General features: G+C 40.4%; 1 protein-coding gene across 1 annotated transcript in view; it reads right to left on the bottom strand.

Moving 5' to 3' along the window:
* DOCK2 (dedicator of cytokinesis 2) overlaps window positions 1-24,917 on the bottom strand; it is a 963,684-nt gene that overhangs the window by 289,061 nt on the left and 649,706 nt on the right. The window contains exons 28-29 of the mRNA XM_075859372.1: window positions 4,926-5,024; window positions 1,314-1,408 (exon numbers count right to left, since the gene is read on the bottom strand). Coding sequence (XP_075715487.1) covers window positions 1,314-1,408; window positions 4,926-5,024 — 194 coding nt within the window. The remainder of the gene's footprint in view (window positions 1-1,313; window positions 1,409-4,925; window positions 5,025-24,917) is intronic.

Genomic DNA, 24,917 nt, shown 5'->3' with positions numbered 1-24,917 from the left:
TACGTACACTGCTGTACAGGTTCCGTGCACAGGGCTCTGCCATGTGTGCATGAACCCTTAATCAGGGTATAATTGAAAAGTATTACCACTAAGGGTATGTTCACACTGAGTTTTTTGCAGGCAGAAAAATTTCCCTCAAAATTCCTACAGGAATTTCGAGGCAGATTTTGAACTGCCTGCACTTTCTTTGCCGTGTTTTTTGCGTCATTTATCGTGGCGGTTTTTGTCCACGGCCTTTGAGCCGCGGGTAAAAAATTCAGTAAAAAATGTTTCCTCTGCCTCCTATAGATTTAAATCAGAGGTTAGAGATGGAAATGCGGGAAGAAAGAGTATGTCGCTTCTCTTCCCTGCTAGCGGTTTCCGCGTCAAAAACAGCGACAAAAAAACTCAGTATGAACTAGTCCTGATACTTTGTGTTTCAATTCCTCACCATTCTCAAGATATCTGTTTTGTTTTTAGAGAATGAGAACATTCTGATATCTAATCCTTTTCTCAGCTGAGAAACAAATAAAATTGTATCCAGTTTAGGCTTCGTTCACATCTGCGCTAGGGCTCCGTTTCGACTTTCCGTCTGAGCTTTCCGTCAGAGCGGAGCCCTGACAGACACAAACGGAAACCATAGGTTTCTGTTTCCATCACCACTGCTTTCAATGATGACGGATCCGGTGCCAATGGTTTCCGGTTGTCTCCGTTGTGCAAGGTTTCTGTCGTTTTGACGGAATCAATAGCGTAGTCGACTATGCTATTGATTCCTTCAAAATCACAAAATCCTTGCTCAACGGAGACAAACGGAAATCATTGGCACCGGATCTGTCGTCATTGAAATCAGTGGTGATGGAAACGGAAACCAATGGATTCCTTTTGTGTCTGTCAGGACTCCATTCTGACGCAACGTCGGAACGGAGCCCTAGTGCAGATGTGAACGAAGCCTTTAGGCAATGCTCTGTGAGTAAATCAGCCTGACTCCAGACTGATACATTGTAGCAAACTACCAGAGAGATCTGTGCAACTCACATATCACAAAATCCCTTTTTTCCATATATATACCCGAAATAGAAATAATATACACTAGTGTATATGTATCCCCAAACGCTTCCTTAAAAAAACTACAATTTCTCCCGCATGAAATAAAGGTCTCAAACAGCTACGCCAATGGGGAAAAAAAGGTATGGCTGTCAAAATGCGGAGAGGCAAAAACAAAAAAATATACTGCATCATTAAAGCTTTGTCATTAAAGGGTTAACACACGGTATATCTGTGGGTAACAAACACAAGAATAATTCTAATAGTCATAATGCTGAAGATTTACTTACCTATTCTGTACCATGCTCATTGTCATCCAGTCTGAAGGATAAACATTCTTTCCAATCAGATCTTTAAACATTATAAATGTCTCCATCAAAAAGTCCTAGAAAACATGACAGAAAATAAAACCGCCAAGTCAAAATGTTGTTAATTCTTACTAGAGCAGGGAGAACAGTTATGAAAAAAAAATACTATTACTGGGTGATCAAGGAAGTAAAAATGTTTTCTTAGGGGCTGCATAAATACATAAAAAAATAAATACTTACCTATCCTAGCCCTCTGCGATCTAGCGCTGTGGCTCCAGCAGCAGTCCCGATGCTTGTTTACATGCAGGTAGCATGTAACCGCTGCAGACAATCAGATGGCTCACTGGGGCTCTTTGGTGACGAGTCAAATTTTTGGCATAATGACACAAATAAAACATATGGCTTCCGAGCCCCGCTGAGCCCTCTGATTGGGTTTTTCTTCACAATGGAAAGGATTCTGCAATCCACCACTGTTGTCTTCTGTGGACGTCCAGGCCTTTTGGAGTTCACAAGATCACCAGTGCGCTCTTTTTTTCAAGAATGTACCAAACTGTTGATCTGGCCACTCCTAACATTTGTGCTATCTCTCTGATGGATTTCTTCATTTTTTTTCAGCCTAATGATGGTCTGTTTCACTTGCATTGAGAGCTCCTTTGACCTCATGTTGTGGGTTCACAGCAACAGCTTCCAAATGCAAATGCCATACCAAGAATCAACTCTAGACCTTTTACTTGCTTAATTGATGATGGATTGGCGAGGGAATAGCCCATGCAGCCCATTAAATAGATTTTGAGATAATTGTCCAATTACATTTGGTCTCTTGAAGAAGAGGCAGCTGCATATTAAAGAGCTGTAATTCCTAAGACATTCCTCAAATTAGGATGTGAATACCCTCAAATTAAAGCTGAGAGTCTGCACTTTAAGCCCATGTTGATTATATACAATATATTCTGGTAAACAGCTAAAATGTAAAAACTTGTGTCACTGTCCAAATAATTCTGGACCTAACTGTGACTGTTAGTGTTATGCCTAGTGCAGACCATGACTGTATTCTCAAGTCTGCCACTAGACTTCTGGTCCCCCGGCAGTGCTGTAAAAATCTATTAAAATGTAATAATCAGTGTGATGGGGGACCGGAATGTATATTAGCAGTGGACTCACATACTGCAGTGAGTACACTGCTAAATAATATTCTGTCCCCATATAACCCCTCTAACGCAGTATTCCCATCTGAGACATTTATAGCATTTCCACAGATTCTGCACTTCCAGAAAAGAGGAAACAAAGTGCAGAGGTGCATGCAGCTCTCTCTATTGTAGTTTATGGAAGTTGTGAACCTCTAAGCGGTTTCCGTAACTCCCATAATCTACAAAGGAGATAGCCACAGGCATGTGTGGCCACATAATCTCTTTTTTTCTGGACAATTAAACAGGGGAGCAGGGAATTCTCCCAAAAGGTGGGAGTCCACAAATTGGAGCCCCACATATAAGATGTTTATGATTTATTCTGTCGATATGCCATTATGGTCTGAGATGGAAATAATCCTTAAATTTTATTGCAGCCCCTGGTGGTGGCACAATCTGACATCGTAGCCCTCAGACCAGAAAAATGTGTGCACCCCTGCCCATACAGACAGCCAAAAGGATCCATGGAAGGATCCAGATTTGTCTGGACTCGTGCCCTCTCCTTGAATAGCCAATGTATAATAAAGGAGAACAGAGAAATTAAAAATTATACCAATTCCATGGGAAGGAGTAACAAAGCAACAGGATCTCACATCAAGAGTGGTTAGGGGTGTAGTGGCATAAAACAACACCAGAAGGAGAGCCATGTTTTTATCCCTTCTCCTCTGTTTCTGCCTGTCCTCATTCCTTGGCCAGACTTTCATTATGTAGAAACATATTTTTAATCAAGTTAGACTGTGAGGATTAATACTATACTTAAATGACCTCAATGAACAAATGATTTCTACCATTATATTTCAGTAGCAATAAAACTGTTCCAAGACAACTTTATTATTCAAACCCCTTGGGCAGCTGGCAATTAGCAACTAAAACCTTTGAGCCTGCATATTCAACGGGTATTCTCAGCTCAGACATGTCCAAAATATGCGGATCCCATCTCTAAAATGGTACTCCTGACCATTTAGTGGTCTCTGATCTCTGGCAACTGAGTTTCAAGTTGGCCAGGAGTGCGGTAACAGTCGAACTCGTTGAGCTGCGCTGTTCTCAGAACTTTCATAGAAGTGAACGGGAGTCACGGAAGCAGCATAAACACAGCAAACTATACTGTTTCCATAGCTCCTGAGTTCTGGAAACAGTGTAGCTCGCCATGCTACACTATTTCCGTAACTCCTATTAATTTTTATGGGAGTTACGAAAACAGCAGTACTCCCGGCCACTTTGTAACTCAGTGGCTGGAGAGCAGCAATAGCGGCATAAGGTAGGACGGGGGTCAGGGGTTCTAGAGATAGGTGCAGGTCCCAGAGGCTATCAGACATTTATGGCCTATCCTGTGGCTATGCTATAAATGTCCTAGATGAGAATACACCTTTAATGCTGAGACTTTTCTCTTAATCTTTCCACATTGATGTGCTAGCCAGCATGTCTGAGGTCAGTAACATTTATATAAAAATATAAAAATATTTTGAACACCTTTAGGCTATGTTCACACGGGGTATTTTGCCGAGTTTTTTTACGCGGAAACCGCGTCGCAACACTCGGCAAAAACGGCCCGAAAATGCCTCCCATTGATTTCATGCCCTATCTTCGGGCGCTTCTGCCTCTGACCTCCCATTGACTTCAATGGGAGTCAGAGAAAGCGTATTTCGCGCTGTTTTCTGTCCGCGGCGCTCAATGGCCGCGGGCGAAATACAGCGCGAAAAACGCTGCGAAAATCGGCACGCAGGGAGAGGAATATCTGCCTCAAACTTCCAAATGGAATTTTGAGGCAGATATTCCTCCTGCAAAATAAACCGTGTGAACATAGCCTTAAAGTCAAGGCTGATTTATCTTTACTTTTTTTAAGCTAAATCAAGGTGCATTAGAAAAGAACAATATATATGGTTATTATAAATGTGTTGACTAAATAATAGTAGATTACACGCTACACACAGGGCGGATATGCTGCGTAAAAGCACACAGCGTATACGCCCTGGTCGCAACAGGGAATTCCGGCCAAAAAACCGCACCAAATTGTGGTGCAGTTTTTTGGCCGGAGTGTCTGATGCAGAAAACTGCTCATAAAAAAAAAATATTTCATACTTACCCGTAGCCATGGTGAAGTGTCCTTATGCCGCCCTGCAGCCCGGCCTCCTGGGATGACGTTTGATTGGCTGCAGTGGTCAAATGGGATCAAGCGTCATCCAAGGAGGCCGGCCTGGAAGAACAAACACAGAATTCTGGGTAAGTATAAGATGTTTTTTTCTGAGTTAGGATTTTTGCGGCGGAAACGCAGCTTTTCTGCTGCAAAAATTTTGTTGCGGGTTTTACCTCCTCATTGAATTCAATGGGTAAAAACCTGCAACAAAAAAGCAGCGATTATACAAATACAATTGACATAAAAGAGAAAGAGATAAAGTCATGCAGAGCTTACCACCAAGTCAGAATTTGATTCAAAAGTTCCAATGTAGTGAGTATAATGCCGGTCATCCATTTGCTGGAGAATTGCTGTCATACATGCCACAAAATGGCTCTGAAAATATTGCAAATAATCAATTTAAAAAAAAAGGTGAAACACAATTTAGTGATAAAACACATATGAAGTTAATTTATAACTGGTGGAGATTATCAGAATGTGATGTAAAACAGGACCATAAAAATTCTGCTGAAAAAAATCCCAAAGAAAATTTTTATTTGTCATAAAGAGCATTTCATGCAAAACCAACACAAACGAAACAGTTCTATCTGTAGCTGGGTGCAAGTAATGTGGCAGCTTTTGGAATTCAGCTTTCCCATACTCCTCAAATTTGACAGCCAGACAGCCTTGACAGCTTATGCGGCATTATTTATGTCTATGATATAGAGGTACAATTATTGTGTACAGTATAGCAATACTATTTATGTGTCATTTTTGGGGGAACTACTTATGTGTTATAGCACCACGTTTAGTGTTATTTTAAATTAGCAATACTAACATTTATTTAAAAATAAGTAATGTTACATTATATGCTGCAGAAGGGGGGATGAGTTACGTTCTTGGTGTGTGTGTGTGTGTGTGTGTGTGTGTGTGTGTGTGTGTGTGTGTGTTTACGATAGGGAGGGAGACTTTTTGTATTTAAATAGTGTGTCTTTGCATTGTTTTTTTATTGCCTGATGAGGGAATTGGTGTGGTTCCGAAACACTTTGCAGAAATTTTGGGAAAATAATAAAAAATAGGAATGTAAGAATCGCTCTCCGCTGCAAGTCACTTCACTGAATAAAAAGAGTAACACAACTAAGAAATTGCAATCTTTTTCTTTCTTCTGCAGATAGCTACATCTGTGAACATCAATTGGTTAGGTACGGAAACAAATACAACTAAAAAAGGATTCGAAAAGCAAATCTAGCAACTTGAAAGAAGAGAACAAGGCAAAGACAAAATATGCTTTATGTAACATTAGACCAGGAAAATTGAGTAAATCCATAACACATTTTTTGCATTTATGTATTGTAAGTAAGAAAGTTACAAAGTTTCCCAGAATACATATCCCCCATGTGGAAAAGTAACTAGTCAAAGGGTATTTCTCATTTAGACCTTATGACTCTTACTGTGAAGCCATTATGCCTTAATGTCGCTTTGTTGCTTTACAGGTCAAGACTTTGAAGGGGCCGCAGCGCTAAAATTATATAGACCTAAACTGTAAAGGTTTGCTTGAAGAAGGCAGAGACTTTCAGGTTACATTCACACACAAAAAATGCCCATTTAAAATTGATCAACTGTGTTGCATCAATGTGTCTCCAAATTTTCATCCATTTCCAGTCCCTCTGTCCATTTTTATTGGCTGTTTCTCATCCGCTTGCCATCTATTATTTATGGGCATTAAAAAAACTGATGAATTTAATTTGTCAGGGTTTTTTTTTGTCCAAACCCCTGAAAACACCACAGTGCCCATCTAGATAGTGCCACAATGCCCCTGCAGATAGTGTCACAGTGTCCACTGTAGATAGTGTCCACAGAGATAGTGCGAGTGCCACAGTGCCTACATAGTGCCAGAGTGCCCACTGTAGATAGTGCCACAGTGCCCAGATATAAAGTGCCAGTGCCCACATAGTGCCACAACGCCCATGTAGATAGTGCCACACACAGTGCCCATGTAGATAGCGCCACAGTGTCCCCTCTATATGGTGCCCATGTAGTGCCACAGTGCCCATGTAGATAGCGCCACACATCCCCTGTAGATAGCGCCACACACCCCCTGTAAATAGCGCCACACCCCTGTAGATAGCGCCACATGACACCCCCTGTAGATAGTCACTAGACACCCCCCTGAAGATAGTGCCACACGACACCCACTGTAGATTACACCACACGACACCCCCTGCTGTAGATAGCGCCGCCAGACACTCCCTGTAGATTACACCATACGACACCGCCCCTGAAGATAGCGTCAGATACCCCCCTGTAGATAGCCCCAGACCCTCCCTGTAGAAAGATAGATCTCTTATCTTGACTTTTTCAATGACCTTTCAATGGCTTTTGTTGTGGGATATCACGCTGCAGCAAGTTATCATAGTCAAGATAAAGATTGCTACATCCGTAAATACAATTAAAACAATAGTAATCATTTTTTTAAGTGTTGGTCTATGTATGTACATGTCTGTTAGTGATTCAGGGCCGTAAATATAGAGGGTGGAGAAGTAGAGGCTGCCTCCGGGCCCTGGTGCCTGAGGAGGCCCAAAGACCACAGTGCCACATAAAAACACTCCAGTATTATAAATGACTTATGTTAAGTAGGGGGGCCCAGTTATAGAGAAACTTCAACTTTCACCTCTGTAGTGATCCTTTTATTTACCATTCAGTAATGAATCCTAAATACAAATAGAGATTATTTTGTAATGGCTGGATTAGAATAGACGGTTTAAAATATTAATATTTCCAGGCACAAATTGTTCCCATAGATTTAATTTTGGCAGCCAGTAAAGATGAACTAAGCACCACAGGGTATTGTGATTAATGAACGAAGTAATTCGGAAGACTCTCAAAAACTTATCAGCATTTCTGTTCTCTGAAGAGAATAACATGAATAATTTTGACATAGACAAAAAATATTAGAAACTTTTAAAGGGAAGAAAAGGATTATGAGATTACATTAAGGATTATAGACAAATTGAGCATGCTGCTCTTGTCAATTTTTAAAATATAGTGTGAAGCAGGAGTAGGCACAGGTATGGAATTATTCTTCATGAGAACATGCCCATAGAGGATTTTAGATGGAAAAGCAATGAACACGCTCGTATTGTGCCAATTATGAAATAAAATGAATAACAAGAACATCATAAGAGATTATTTATTTGTGTTGCCATTCTCTGAACATACACAATATCTATTGTGAAAGAGTCAGTTCATCAAAGGTAAATCTACACTGGAGTCTCTTGCGCGTGTAGGCATCCTGTAGACGAGCTCTAAAATATATTTTAGACTAAATAATGACTTTTCTTGTTAGTGGACATTTCTTTATTATTATTTTCTTGTGAATTTTTTTTTTTTATCCCATGAAGGGATAACTTCTTAGCAACTTTATTTTATAGAAAAATAAAGAAAGATCGATCCAGCAATGTTTAGTATTTTAAAAAGGAATCAGTGTTCCCACTTTTATTGTAGTAGAAAAAATAAATAAAATATGAACAAATGCAGTAGCAAGGTGGTTTCAAGTGGTATATGTTGAAGCCTACGCGTTTCAAACACTATCGGTGTCCTTATTCATGGATGATATTAACTTTATTTTATACTTATAATATATTAGCATACTTCTATATGATAATACATTATAATGTGTTCCTATAACACATAGTGAGCCCTAACCTCATACTGAACGGACAGCCCTGGGGTCCTTTCTGACTGCAGAAGAAGGTTCCCCTAGTCTCTGAACGCTGACCATATTTTCCTGATGTATGTAACTGTACACCATACAGTTGCAGACACCACTGACTTTCATTGTAAAAACTGTAAAAAAAATAAATAAAAAATAAATACAAAACTTTTTTTTTTTAGGGATCCCCCTGTATTGAAATGCGTAGTCAACTCGGCTTTTTAGGGATATGTTCACATCTACTTTGAAGGCTTGTCGCAGATACCGTCAAATTTGATGGAGAAAAATAGGACACATATCGTGGCTGTTCATGTAATTATTTACATAGCGGCTCTCAGTTCTGACATATAGAGGGGGCACATTCCCAAGCAGGGGACACCACCTCTATGGTGTGTATATGCCCTAATAGGGCATAAGGACAGGGGTTGCGTTCATGAGACAACCCCTTTAAAACAAGAACATTTAAAGGACTCGTAGTTTGGCCCATACAGCTGGTAAGGAACCAGATCGATTGCTGTAGCTTGGACATTAAAGTTGCTGAATCTACTATATAAGAAATCTGTTTCTAGAAACAATAAGAACTTTTCTGTTCATTTTCCCCAGATAATTCTGTAGTTTTCTATGTTTATTTGGCAGAAACCCTATTATAATCTCATATTAGCCATATTATCTTCATTTCATGTCTCCAAACAACTTGAATAAATGAAGTCACACTCCTAATGATTACAGTAGAGCATGAAATGAATAAGTAATGCTGAAGCACTGCAAAAATGCATTACAAAATCATTCAATAATTTTTTTGACTATGCGCAATGATATTACAGCGTTTCTCAATGTTTCTAAACCAAGTACCCCTTACTTAAATAAATTAAAGTACCCTCAAAGCTACGAGTTGAAAACCAAGGCTCTAGGAAAAGTAAAGATTGGATATCAGCGTGCAGAACTTTCCTTTTATGTAAAACCAATAACACTGAATTTAGCTTGATTGTTTTTTCTTTTGCTTGCAATGCAACGGGTGAAAGACGCAACAAGTCTGGAGCAAATCTGGATCCAAATCCACATGTAGAACATGTAAGGCTACATTCACACAACTGATTTTTCCTGTGGAATGAGACAAGAATCCAGGGCAGACGTCCGAGACTGACCCTCGGATTTTAGCCACGGTTTTACAGAAAACCAAATGCGTTTCTACATGCAGATCAGCTCCATTCAATGAGCATAATTTGAGTTTGTCTACCCACCGAGAAGTAACGTCACACTTTTTTTTCAGCGAGGCAAATTATAATTCTGCCTGCTGAAAATCATGCCCTGAATGGGGCAGTTTCCTATTGCAGACAATGGGAGGCTTTTTACATGTATCTTTCAAGCTGATTCTGACTCGTAAAACGCATCAGAATCAGCATGAAAATTCTGCCATGTAAACAGGGCCTAAAGCATCCAAGTCTTCAGGGAGAGCAGATCACACAGGATGAGCTGTATAAAGTGCTGATAGAGAAAAAGTCCATTATTTTTTTAACTCCAGGTAGCCGCTAACATATATAATAAACAGTATAAATATAATGTAAAATTATTTTTTTCCATGTTGAAGGTGTCCATAGCCTTTAAATTATTGTATGTGTGAATCTGGACTCATTGTTTGACCTCTGTCTGACTGGCAGGATTTAACGGGAGTCTGTCACCAGAAATTGGCCTATCAAATCAGCAGCACAGTAATATGGTGTAGCCTCCCCTGAATATAACACTGTTTCCTTTTTCAGATAACTGGCTCTGTTGCAGCCTGTGGTGACAGGCTCCCTTTCATTTTACATTTTAAATAGTCATAAGGCATGCATCCCTACTCTAAAAAAACAACCTAAAAAGCACACAAGTGCAGGGGACATAACATCCCAATAGAGTATAAAGATAAATCACTGCCATATATTGTGAAAAATATACATTTTTATTGATACATAACAATACACGGTATCACAATAATTAATATAGTAAGGATAAGACGGATCATATATCGAAAGAAGTAACGATCAGGTATGAATGACAGCATACCATAAGGGAAACAAGAGACAACCAATCTCAAAAACGTCCCAGTACTAATATGCCATGAATGAAAGTGTAACAAGATGCCAATAGGGCAAAGGATACAAAAGTGGCTATATATGTAAAAAAGATGCTGCCTATAACATGCATAGCAGACACCCAGTGAAGATAGACAGCGCATATACAAAAAAGCACTAGTACATGCCCCATGTAATACGTAAAAGGGACAACATACCTGTGGACATGATAGAGGCAGGGAACGTAAAGAGATGGCACAGAGACGCCTCGACGCGCGTTTCGCCTGCGACCGGCTTCGTCAGGAGGCTGACTATTATTAAAAACAGGGGGTTTATATAGCGGTGCTGGCATCAAATAATTCGTTGGTAGCACCTGTGGACTGCACATTCAAACAGCGATCAGAAGACATGATGCGAGCACAGCATCACCAGAAAGCGCCAAAGTGTCCACGTCGTGACGGTGCGTCTCATCAGATGACGATGTACGCACATCACTATGGTAATGTAAACAACAAGTGAGGCACTCCAGGATATAGTACCCACAGCGCATGCGCCAATGAGCGTCTGTACAAATAGAGCATAGTAAAGTCCCATAGTGGGAGCTAAAAAAAAGAGTTTAATAAAGCTAATGATAAATAAATGAAAAATCCAAAGTAAAAAAGAAAAACACTACACATAAATGAACTTAGCTAACCGAGCAATAACCCCATATATAATGGTCCTAGTGACTGATAGATCAAACCAAAAAAGAAGAAACGGTCACGACCATATACTTGAAAAAATACAAAAAGTCCTTTATTGTAGTCAATTAGACACATACAAACAGACAGCATTAAACACAATAAAAACGTATGACCCTTGCAACGTAAAATATGAAATCAGAACATTCATACAGCGGATCAACCAGATAGTGATCCGGTCAAAGGATCCCCCAAAAATGCTAACGTATATAGATAATAAATCTTTGAACAGGTAATAGAAATTACATTTTTTTGCACAGATTGGTATATAGAATATAAGAAGAGTAAAGGCAATAAAGCTATCATATTTGAGCAACAAAATACCTACACCTGCCGAGTACGGGAATGGCCGGGAGATCAAGACCGGGGGTCCGCTGCTAGACCCGACGCGCGTTTCGCTAATGCTTCGTCTGGGGTAAAGGGTAGTTAAAGCCAAACAGAAGCAAAGCGGCTGAGCGCTCACACAAGCACTTCTGCAGCTTTGTTTTAGCGATTGGTGGGGGTCTCAGTGCTCGGACCTCCAGCAATCAAAACTTTTGATATGACACTATAACATGTCAGAAGTTTGTCAGCTTTTACACTAAACGGAACAAAATAAATTGTGCCATTTTGTTAATAGCAGCTAAGAAAGAATACAACCGACTCAGTTATTCACAGTTATTCATGAGAAAGTCACTACCCCACCTCTACACACCTCCTCCCGCCAGATACAGGCAGATACACAGTGGCAATCAATCCTTGGAGAAGGAGCTGGAGAGGCAGGAAAGTGCTCTTCTCACGTATACAGTCTACTCCTATGAGTCTGTTGTATTCTTTCTTAGTTGCTATTAACCAAAACGTTTGGTGTTTGTGTAAGAGTTCCCAATATATTCCAAGGTATGGTACGTTCTTGCACTGTGCCTTTAACATGTGCTGTTTATGCTATGTTTTCCGTACTGCCAGAAGCCTTCCCGCGTGTGACATCGTGCCGATAGTCAGCAAGCTAGTTGCAGCCTAGTAGATATGAAATTGTTGGACCTTTCACTGTATCTGGGAGAAGCGTGAGCCAGCCATCCATCACCCACCAGCCTGAAATGCCATATTTAAGAGAAAATGTCTCTCATATTAGGAAGTGTTTCTCCTGTTTAGGCGTGGAGTGTTGTGAACACCGGCTTAGTTGCCGCAAAATCCCTTGTCTTCATACCATCTTTGCCGTGACACATCTGCACAGGGCTGGAAACCACCCAGGTCCACCCCTAACACTTGGTCAAATACTGCCCTTAAAAAGGGCAGCACATTATGGTGACAAATCTGCTTTAAAGGGTTTGTCCAGAATTTGAATTGATGGCCTAGCTTTAGGATTAAGAGATTAATGGGGGTCCGACTCTCGGGAAAAAAAAGCAGCATGACATTTCTTGCCGCGGTCTCCGCCTCTGACCTCCCATTGAAATCAATGGGAGGAAGAAAAAATCTGTGGAGCTAGTTTCTGAGCGCATTTTACCCGCCGTGAAAAAAACGTGGAAAAAAACGCAGGCAGTATAAAATCTGCCTCAAAATTCCTGAAGGAATTCTAAGGCAGATTTTTTTCTGCCTGCAAAAAAAACTCTGTGTGAATAGGGCCTAAGACTGTCTAGCCAAGATGCCTGTGTTGTGTACATAATAAAGTATAGAAAAATTAATTCCTGTAATCCACTTACTGCAGCTTATTAAACATGAAGTAAACATCTTGTATGCAATGAATTTCTATCCGGACGTGTTTTAATATGGCAAGCATCAACAGTTTTTCAAGCACTATTAGTAATAAATAATGTTGAATATTCTAAGGAAAGCATATGCTTAATCTTTGCAAGTATTCAGACCTTGGGTTCTACTTTTATCATTAACCCTATAGTGTAATCAACTTGTAGTCTAAAGTCTGAGTAATTTTTAGCAGGCATTTTTTTTTTAGATCTACTAGCATACAATATTTCAATATTTCTCATCCAAGTCTAATCACATTTAGGCAAAATGTTATAACTTGTGCAAGAAATAAAAAGAAAGCACAATCTTTAATAGCTATCTCTGAGAATGACTTGGCACACGTGGCTAACAAATCATAAATACAGTAAAGGACTAATGGCCTAAAATAGCTAAACCATGAGAATAAATGTCCCAACTATACCCTAATATTAACGTAATTGTAATCCATACATCATGTGCACATAATTTTACAAACTCTATTCAGACGCATGGAAAAAGTGGCAAAACTTTCTGGAAGAAATCTGCCACATATAAACATACTGTGGTTAATTCGCAATATTAGCCGCAATTTTCCAGTAACTGTGGCAAAAAGCCATGTTTTGTAACACAGCTGTGTAGGTGACTTATGGGAATTAACTATTTGATATTTGTTTCACTGGAATTAACTATTTCCAAGAACAATTTGTTTGGGTGGAACAGGTATATTAGGTCCATACAACCCCTCGCAAATTCTTTAAAGGGAACCTATCAGCAGTTTTGATGCCTCAAAACTGCTGACAGGGCATCATAGGGGAGGGGGGTTTGGCATTTTAAACATACCTTTTTTAATTTGCAAGCAGCATGACCGAGAAAACCATGTTTAATTCCCAGGGCGCGCCAATTGTACCACTAAAGAGGGACTTGATCTGTAAGTGATCCTGCATTGCACGCTGCAAGCCCCGGCTTCATACCGGGGCATGATACCTCTCTGCTCTGAGCGACAACTCTGTCAATCTTCTGATTGGCCCCCAGAGCCATTATTATGACTCTGGACTTGATATAACACAGTGGACTTCCCAAACCAGCACTGACTGTCGAAACTTCACGCTGGACCGCAAGCAACTTGTATTGACGCCCCTCCACTCTTCCTCCAGACACTGGGACCTTAATTTCCAAATGAAATGCAAAATTTACTTTCATCTGAAAACAGGACTTTGGACACTGAGCAACAGACCAGTCCTTTTTAAGGCTTAGGAAACCTTTGCAGGTGTTTTTTGTTGATTAGCTGATTAGAGTGTCAAACCATGAGTCTACAATCTTCAACTTTTACCCAATATTCTAATTTTCTGAGAGACTAAATTTTCGGTTTTCAATAACTGTTAGCCATAATCATCAACATTAAAAGGAAAAAATGCTGGAAATAGATCACTCTGTGTGTAATGAATATATATATAATATATGAGTTTCACTTTTTGAATTGAACTACTGAAATAAATTAACGTTTTGTTGATATTCTCATTCATTGAGAAGGACTAGTATATATACACTCCTCGACGTTAAAATTGCAACACCAAGAAGGGAAAGCCGTAATGTTATTATGTTATTCAAATCATGGAAGTAGCAGGTGTCACTAAGATCTGCAAATGATCAAATTTGGAAGCACCTACACCCAGCTCGAATCCATGGCATGTGGGAGGGGCATAAAAGCCAGATTGAAAGCAACGTTTTTTAGCCATATGAAATCTCAAATATCGATCAAGTGGTGTGGGATGATTGTGTGATGCCTCCTGCTTGTCAACGTTCCAGTTATCGCCACTTGTCGAAAACTGAGGGGAACAAAATCCTTGAACTGAGGTGCCCTGTTTTATTACTTCGGCAGATCGCTATGCCAAGGTGTCAGCACTATTAAAGGTTGCGTATCCCGGATTTTGGGAGAACAACAACGAATGGGAATGACAGCAAAATGTGTGTGAAGGCGAACCTCTGCACGGACGGATCGTCTGATTTGAAAAATGGCCCGTGGTGACCCATTCTGTACTTCAAGTGAAATTGGATACATCCCATACCTAGGGCGGCAACCAGTGTCGACGCAAACCTTTAGAAGGCGTTTACATTACATTAGGCTACGAGCCAGACGTCCAGCTACAGGTGTTCCTTTGACCACACGCCACAGCTCACAAAGGCTATCATGGTGCATAGCAAGACAGCAATGGAGGCTGGAATGGTGGTCTGTCCTCTTCAGTGACGAGTCCCACTTTTGTCTTGGACGCAAAGCTGAAACCGACGTGGTTAAATAAGACAGTAATGGGGGCAATAAATGATAAAAAGAAAGTGTGCAAACAACTAAAGCAGGATAGTAAAGACGAGGCATTAAATAATTATTTTAAAAAAAGTTGTTTGAAAGACAAATAAATACAGCAAAGATTGAAATAGAGAGACTCGTTGGCAAAGTAAGTAGAAATAACCCAAAAATATTTTTCAAATACATAAATAATAAGAAACTGAAAACTGAAAGTGTTGGCCCTCTCAAAAATAATCTGGGTGTAATGGTGGAGGAGGATGAGGAAAAATTCAATCTACTAAATGCCTTTATCCCTACAGTATTTATACATGAAAATCCAATGTCAGATGACATGATGAGGGATAATGTAAATTCTCCATTAAATGTAACCTGTTTAATCCAGCAAGAAGTGCAGCTCCGCCTTAAAAACACTAAAATAGATAAATCACCGGGTCCAGATGGTATACACCCCCGTGTTTTTCAGGAATTACGTACCATGATCAACAGACCCTTATTTCTGATTTTTAACCCTTTCACGACCAAGGGTCATTGATACCTCTGTGTCCAGGTCAAATTTTCCGTTTCTGATATGCACTTCTTTAAATGATAATATCTTTGCAAACGCTTTGAATATCCAAACTATTTTTATTTTCTTTTTTTACAAGACATATGATGCTTTAATTTTCTAGATTAGTTTAATTAATTCCATGTTTAACATTTTTATTATGAGCAGACAAATCACAAAAAATGATATATATATATACATATATATATACATATATATATATATATATATATATATATATATATATATATATATACACACACTGCTGCAGCTCTGTAACAGTTAGCTTTTTTCACTCTCCCCTAACAGGGGATCCAGGAGAGAGAAGGCTGAAGAGTTGAATCAAAACTTTCAGTACCTTATCTGCCTCCGTTATCTCTGGGCAGAAACCAAGGGAGGGGGTAGGTGTCGACACACAGGGAGAGAGCAGGGACAGAGAGGTAAGTGCCGACTGATCCATTGTGAGCAGCGCTGCACTTGTAAGTTTAGCTTCATAAAAAAAACACATGTTTATTTTATGAAACTAAGTCAAAGAGGTGTTGACACTTGTAAAGAGAGCCGACACATAGATTAGTGCAAAGCTGCTCACGCTGAAGCAGCTTCTGCACTCATTAAACCCCGATTCATGCTGCAAACGTCTATATACGTGCTAACTGCACGGGGCATCGGCAGTTAGAACGTATATAGTCATATGCCAGTCGTGAAGGGGTTAAGGATTCTATCATGACTGGGTCTGTTCGACAGGACTGGCACATATCAAATGTGGTGCCAATATCCAAAAATGGGTCAAAAAGTGAGTTGGGAAACTATAGACCTGTAAGTGTAACCTCCATTGTGGGTAAAATATTTGAGGGTTTTCTAAGAGATGCTATTCTCGAGTATCTTAATGCTAACAAACTGTTAACGCAGTATCAGCATGCGTTTATGAGGGATCGGTCCTATCATACCAATCTGATTAGCTTCTATGAGGAGGTAAGTTCCAGACTGGACGTGGGTAAGGCTGTAGATGTAGTGTATCTAGACTTTTCAAAGGCGTTTGATACTTTGCCGCATAAAAGGTGGTATATAAAATTAAAATGCTGGGGCTGGGGGAAAATATAAGTAAGTGGGTTAACAACTGGCTCAGTGATAGAAAACAGAGCGTGCTTATTAATGGTACTCAGAGTGGGTAACAGTTACCAGTGGGTCAGTATTGGTTTACAGATTATAATTTCAGTATTTGCAGATGATACTAAGCTCTGTAAAGTAATCAACACAGAGGAGGATAATGTAGGAAGCTGGAGGTTTGGGCAGAGAAATGGCAAATGAAGTTTAATGTGGATAAATGAAAGGTTATACACTTGGGCCGAGGAAACAAATTTTACAATTATGCATTAAATGGTAAAACACTGGGTAAAACTAACACTAATAAAGATTTGGGGATATTAGTGGACAGTACATTTACCTTTAGCAACCAGTGCCAGGCAGCTGCTGCCAGGGCAAATAAATTCATGGGATGCATAAAAAGAGGCATCGATGCTCATGGCAAGAACATAGTTTTTCCTCTATATAAATCACTAGCCACACCACATATGGAATATTTTGTACAATTTCGGGCACCTGTGTATAAGAAGGACATGGCTGAACTAGAACGGGTGCAAAGAAGAGCGACCAAGGTAATTAAGGGAATGGGCGAACTTCAGTACCAAGAAAGGTTATCAAACTTGGGACTATTCAGTTTAGAAAAAAGACGGCTTAGGGGCGATCTAATTACATTGTACAAATTTATAACTGGACAGTACAGAGATCTTTCTAATTATCTCTATACACCCAGAACTGTAACAAGGACAAGGGGGCATCCTCTACGTCTAGAGGAAAAAAGGTTTCACCACCATCAGAGACTGGGATTCTTTACTGAGTGAGCGATGAGACCATGGAACTCTCTGCCACAGGATGTTGTGATGGTGGATTCTTTGAACAAGTTCAAGAAGGGCCTTGATGCCTTTCTTGAAAAATATAATATTACAGGTTATGAGTACTATTCTATGAGTAGATTCTGGAGATAGAGATTTATTTTGATTGCCATGTTAGGAGTCAGGGAGGAATTTTTCCCCTAATGAGGCTTTTGGCATCAACCTCATGGGAGTTTTGCCTTCCTCAGGATTAGCACCTAGGATTATAGATTGGACTTTAAGGACCTGTGTCTTTTTTAAATCTTATTAACCATGTAACTATGTTGTAACTATGCAACTATGATAGCTGGAAATTGGTCTGGAGACCATGTGGAAAACGCCATGAAGAGGCCATAACAAGGGAACGTCACACCGGTCCTACTCACAGGCTTATGTTGTGCGGTGGCATAATGTACTGAAACCCGACCCCTCTAGTCTTTATTTCACTAACAGCTTGGCGTTATGTTGATTTGGTCGTGTAACCAGTGGTACAGCTATTTCTTCAAAATGTCCCAGAAGCCGTTTCTTTAACAGGACAACGCAAGGCCGCTTGTTGCTTGTTCTACTGAATAAGGCCTTATAGTGAATTTTGAGCTGCAGCAAATCTCCTGACATATAAATAAGATTTGTTGCCAAAATCAGGCAAAAGACTAAAACAGTACAAGAACCAAACAACAAACACAATTGCACACTAGTATTTTCACTGCTTCCTGCGTTACCACCGGCTCTGCCAAGATATTTTGTGCTCCTATTATTTATCAATTTTTCTTTCTATAGGCCTCATGCAAGGTTTGCATTGATTTTAGCTGTAGGCTGGGTGTGTGGTGTAATAGGCTGGGCAGAGCCTCAAAACTGTTACATAGTTTATACGGTTGAAAAAAGACACATGTCCATCAAGTTCAAGCAAGGGATGGGAAAGGGGAAGTAAAACATTTCTACACATAGGAGCTAATATTTTTTTGTTCTAGGAAATTATCTAACCCTTTTTTGAAGCCATCTACTGTCCCTGCTGTGACCAGCTCCTGCGGTTGGCTATTCCATAGATTCACAGTTCTCACTGTAAAGAAGGCTTGTCGCCTCTGCAGGTTGAACCTTTTTTTCTCCAGACGGAGGGAGTGCCCCCTTGTTTTTTGAGGGGGTTTTACATGGAACAGGATTTCACCATATTTTTGGGATGTGCCATTAATATATTTATATAAGTTAATCATGTCCCCCCTGAGTCAAGGCTAAATAGGTTTAATTCTTTTAATCTTTCCTCATAACTTAGATTCTCCATGCCTCTTATTAGCTTTGTTGCTCTTCTTTGTATTTTTTCTAACTCCAGGGCATCCTTTCTATGAACTGGAGTCCAGAACTGAACTGCATATTGTAGATGAGGCCTCACTAATGTTTTGTAAAGTGGTAATATTACATACCTGTCCCGCGAGTCCATGCCTCTTTTAATACACGACAATATCCTGCTGGCCTTTGAAGCAGCTGCTTGACATTGCATGCTGTTATTTAGTTTCTGATTTACAAGTACACCCAGATCCTTCTCAACAAGTGACTCCCCCAGTGTAGCTCCCCATAGGACATATGATGCATGCAGGTTGTTGGTACCCAGATGCATAACTTTACTTTTATCTACATTAAACTTCATTTGCCAAGTTGACGCCCAAACACTTAGTTTGTTTAAATCCGCTTGCAATTCACGAACATCTTCCATAGACTGAACTATATTACATAGCTTGGTGTCATCTGCAAAAATAGAAATAGTGCTAATAATCCCATCCTCTATATCATTAATAAATAAGTTGAATAATAGTGGTCCCAGCACGGAATGCTGGGGTACACCTCTTATAACCGGGGACCATTCAAAGTAGGAATCATTGACCACAACACTCTGGATACGGTCCTTGAGCCAATTCTCAATCCAATTACAAACAATACTTTCTAAACTCTCACTTGAACAAAGAGACAATGGTGATTAAATGTCCTGGCCCAGAAGCATTCACTAGATAAAAGAAGTAAAGGAACTTGTGATAATAAAATACACATTCAAATAAAATAAAAATGTCACCTAATGAGTAGGTTCCTTCATTTGCTTCTTAAATGTGACACGTGTCCCCCCATAAAAATGTGTGATTAGAGGCTATGGAAACCTTTGTGCATGAAAAATCAATATACAGATGTAGCCATCTTTATCTTGACTTTTAACGCATTAAATACACAGTGGAATGTTCACCCATCTTGACTTTTTCAAAGACCTTTTTAATGGCTTTTGTTGTGTGATATCACGCTGCAGCAAATTATCAGAGTCAAGATAAAGATGGCTACATCCATACACGCACGTCCCTGCAGAAAAAAAGTTTCACTTATGTGTTTTATGCATTGAGCTTTCCTTTTTATGTCTTCAGCAGTTGTCATAACCAGTTTGCAACCTTTTCTCCATTTAATCTGCTTCTCTAGGGGCATTCCCCTCACTGGTCACATGTTCTCTTCTCTAGGGGGGTGCCCTAGCACTGGTTACATGTTCTCTTCTCTACGGGCATTCCCTAGCACTGGTCACATGTTTTCAACTCTAGGGGCGTTCCCCTCACTGGTCACATGTTCTCTTCTCTAGGGGCGTTTCCCTCACTGGTCACATCTTCTCTTCCCTAGGGGCGTACCCCAGCACTAGTCACATGTTCTCTTCTCTAGGAGCGTTTCCCTCACTAGTCACATATTCTCTTCTCTAGGGGTGTTTCCCTCACTGGTCACATCTTCTCTTCCCTAGGGGCGTACCCCAGCACTAGTCACATGTTCTCTTCTCTAGGAGCGTTTCCCTCACTAGTCACATATTCTCTTCTCTAGGGGTGTTTCCCTCACTGGTCACATGTTCTCTTCTCTAGGGGCGATCCCCTCACTGATCACATGTTCTCTTCTCTAGGGGCGTTCCCTTCACTAGTCACATGTTCTCTTCTCTAGGGGCGTTCCCCATCACTGGTCACATGTTCTCTTCTCTAGGGGCGTTCCCCTCACTGGTCACATGTTCTATTCTCTAGGGGCGTTCCGCTCACTGGTCACATGTTCTTGTCTCTAGGGGCATTCCCCTCACTGGTCACATGTTCTCTTCCCTAGGGAAGTTCCCCAGCACTGGTCACATGTTCTCTTCCCTAGGCGCGTTCCCCAGCACTGGTCACATGTTCTCTTCTCTAGGGGCGTTCCCCTCACTGGTCACATGTTCTCTTCCCTAGGGGAGTTCCCCAGCACTGGTCACATGTTCTCTTCTCTAGGGGCATTCCCCTCACTGGTCCCATGTTCTATTCTCTAGGGGCATTCCCCTCACTGGTCACATGTTCTCTTCTCTAGGGGCGTTCCCCTCACTGGTCACATGTTCTCTTCACTAGGGGCATTCCCTGCCTCGCTACAGGACAACTGTCCCATACTGTAATCATGATTACAGTACGGGACAGTAGTTCCACGCAGAGGCAGGGACTCCTAGCATCGTACATCACTATGATGCTAGGAGCCCGGCCCCTTGCAGTGTGTTCGGTCCGGGTCTTCCGGCCGAAATACGTTCCGTACATTACGGACGTAACATGGTCGTGTGAACCCTGCCTAACAAGCCGTGCACCTGTGCAATCATTACATGGCCATGGACAGAATTTTATCTGATGGAAGTAATCAAGGAGGGTTCCTATTGAATGGCAGCCAGCGGAGATCTTGAAAAATGTGAGGAATTGATACAGGAAATATATTAGAAAATTGTACAACTTTTTATTATACAATGAATAAACTAGATTTACTAAAACTGGAATACTCCTTTAACAGGTTCCCAACCGCTGGCTGTGTTTTTACGGCCAGCGGTCAAGGTCTCTGAAGTCCGCCATATAGACTAATTACAGCGGCACTTCAGAGAGTGTGCATGCGTGATTGCGTGCACACAGCAATGTGCCCACGCTGTTACCATCAGCTCCGGTTACTGTGCAAAGTATCAGGGACCAATCTGTTAGTCCCTGAACATGTGATCACTGTGAAAACCTATCACAGCGATCACATTTATTTTTATTTTGAAATTTCTGGCAGCTAATCTCCTGCCTCCTTTCTTCTCCTCACACATTGTTTCAGTGTAAGGAGAAGAAGAGACTCAGTCCACATGCACACGACCGTAAAACCATGGACTGTACCACGGTCCGCAGTTTTACAGACCCATTCAGTTCTTTTGGTTGCGAACACCATTCCGTAGCGCTACGCATAGGTGTTCGTGCCATAGAACCATGACGGTAATTATGGAGCATGTCCATTTTTTTGTGTTTTAGGGGCCGTGCTCCTATACTTTGTATAGGAGCATGGCCCGAAAATGCGTGCGGCCGTCAGCAGCGGTCGTGTGCATGAGGCCTTGGAGAGAATTGCATGCCAGAAGGGTTGTTTACAAAAAAAACAACACAATTCTATCTATCTATACAATCTATCCATCTATCTTTTGTTCTATCTATCTACCTTTTTTATCTTTACTAGAATATTAGAATAGGCAGCTAGGGAATATATAACTTTATATATATATTTATTTATATTAAAAATATATATATATATCTATATATATCAATAGCGGTTTATTTTTTGTTAGCGGCAGTGTAGATAGTCTGTTTGGTCATATATAATATATATATATATATCAGTTAGTTTGTGTGTGTATATATAAATGCATATATATATATATAGCTATAGATATATGTATATATTTAATCTGTTATAAAAATCTATATATAAAAAACAAATAATTGTTGGTTTAGTTAGTGTTAGTTTGGCAAGGAAGTTGTTTAGCGCTAAGGAGGCATACGCCATGCTGTGGTCAGAGTCTGAGACCGCATCAGAGATGGCGTCAGAAATGGAACCTGTTTCAGGGGACGTTATCCCTGACGCAGTTAAAACTGCAGAACATGAAAGCAAAGGGCCTAGTAGCGCAGGACAGCCTGGTCCCTCCAGTTCAGGCTCTCGTATGGGCACCTGCTCCATCTTTTGGGCCTAGAATCCACGGATTTACTGCCAATCCTGGCAGAATTGGACAATGCAAATTTTGTACAAATGGATTACTTCCATTTATTTATTACAGACGACCTCCTAAATATGATCGTCCACTAAACAAATTTATATGCCACTCAGTATATAAGGCGAAACCTTCATCTACCCATGCTTGAGATTGGACGCCCATCAATTTGGCAGAATTAAAAAAAAAATTGGTGCTCATCCTAAATATGTTCAAAATAAGACCACTAATAAATTCCCTCAATAATTTATTTCTGCAACTTTACACCCCAGAGCAGAATGTAAGTGTGGACGAATGCCTCCTCAACTTCCATGGACGGCTAAGCTTTCGCCAATATCTACCTTCCAAAAGGGCAAGATATGGCGTTAAGCTTTATAAACTGTGCGAAAGCGGGTCAGGATATACCACCGCCTTGAGAATTTATGAAGGGCGGGACCGCTCAATAAATGTTCCTGGATGCCCCCTCATCTTTTTATATGCACCAAAATTGTGTGGGAGATAATGCAGCCTCTGCTTCACTGGGCTACCACCTGTGCTGCGATAATTTTGATTCCAGTTGTTTAGGCAGTTGTTTAAAAACGTCCACGTAAAAAAACGGCCCGTCGGAATCAATGAGCAGATGTTTGGAGGCGTTCTGATTCCGATTTTTTGGCCGTTTTCGCCCGTTTACGCCCGAAAAACGGCCGAAAATAAGCCATGTGAACATACCCTTACAGGTGGCAATCCACAACTCATTTGTGCTCTTTAAAAAAAACAGAGGCCGAGACACATATCTTGATTTCCAGGAGAAAATTATCAAAGGCCTCATATTTGACGTTCAAGACACCCGAGAATGCCCCCAGTCTGAGCATGACAAACGACTGACTGAAAGACATTTTTCCACTCCCATTCCCCCATCACCAACCAGAATCAACCCCCAGAAAAAGTGCCGCATCTACAGAAAAGACGGGCACCACAAAGATTCCCGATATTTCTGTCCCTCATGTCCCTCGCAACCAGGCTGCACATTCACCCATGTTTTAAAAAATACCACACTGTTCTGAATTATTAGATTTTAGTTAATTAGTTGAAAATAAATTTGCCCTACATTACATTTTTATTTTTCCAATGATTTTACTCCAAAGGTGAGGGAGGGAATGGGTGGGTGGGGGGGGGGGGATGGATGTCATGTTTGCATGTTTTCTAAAGTTCATCTGCTGGAGAGCTCTATTTGCATAAACCTGCAATTTCTTATTTTAGGAAACAAAAAAAACAAAACATTTCCATTATACCCCTAGTTGAATACTTTGGGGATTTATGCTTTGAGAGCAGTTATTTTGAAAGTGTTATATTAAGGGCCTGTTCACACAGGAATAATCAGCTCTGGGTTTTTTTAAGTGTTTTTTTCACCACACGTGTTTTTTGCCATGGTTTTTTGAAGGTGTTTTTTTCCCTATTTCTTCAAGAGACAAAGTGAAAAACCACGTAAAAAATCACAAGAAAAAAAACGCGTCAAAATATGCGTTTATTTCCGTCTCCCATTGATGTCAATGGGGTTTTTGAGGCGGAAAACGCCTGAAGATAGGGCATGTCGTTCTTTTTCCCGTGAGCTTTTTTATTTTGCTCGTGGGAAAAAAACGCCTCCACCTCCCATTGAAATCAATGTATAGAGAATACAGAACAGCTGTATCTAAAGCAGTAAAAATCATTTTTAATAAAGACTAACTATAAAGTTGCACAAAACACACTGAAAAAAAGCCCATTAAAGGTTTACATAGCCTTTAAGGCCTTATCAGGCCTGGTCATTAAGGGGTTAATACAATAAATGTCTAGAATAGTTAGTGCAGTTGGTTGTCCGTGAAGAAGTAAGGATCAGAGGAATCTTCTGCGCACACGCATCCACCATCTTCATGCCAGTCTCAAAATAATGTCGACATCTACCATAAACACAGGGAATTTTGATTCATCAGGCTTTATCCTACTGATGACCTTCAGATTTTTAGGTCAAGTGACAAAAGGAACAATTCTACTTTATATAACTTTTTGCAAATAATTTTTATGTAAAAAACCTATCCATAACGCAATCATCCGCATTTATGGAACTGAACTGCAACAACTCTGCCTCGTGTGAACATACCCTAGGATTGTAATATGTAATAGCGCACGGGATGCTTGTGTGCTACTGTAGTTTCACCCATCTCTGTCATGTGACATTGGCACTTTGTCACCGTAAAGCACATCATCTTTTGTCCTGCCGTCAAGCCTGCTAGAATGTGTGGATTCCACGTATGGCCACTAGAGGGCTTCCCCTCTCATATGGTGGA

This window comes from Rhinoderma darwinii, chromosome 3 (assembly GCF_050947455.1).
Source record: "Rhinoderma darwinii isolate aRhiDar2 chromosome 3, aRhiDar2.hap1, whole genome shotgun sequence".
Lineage (NCBI taxonomy): Eukaryota > Metazoa > Chordata > Amphibia > Anura > Rhinodermatidae > Rhinoderma > Rhinoderma darwinii.
The sequence above is the reverse complement of the archived record's forward strand: the minus strand, read 5'-3'. Positions and strand labels throughout refer to the sequence as shown.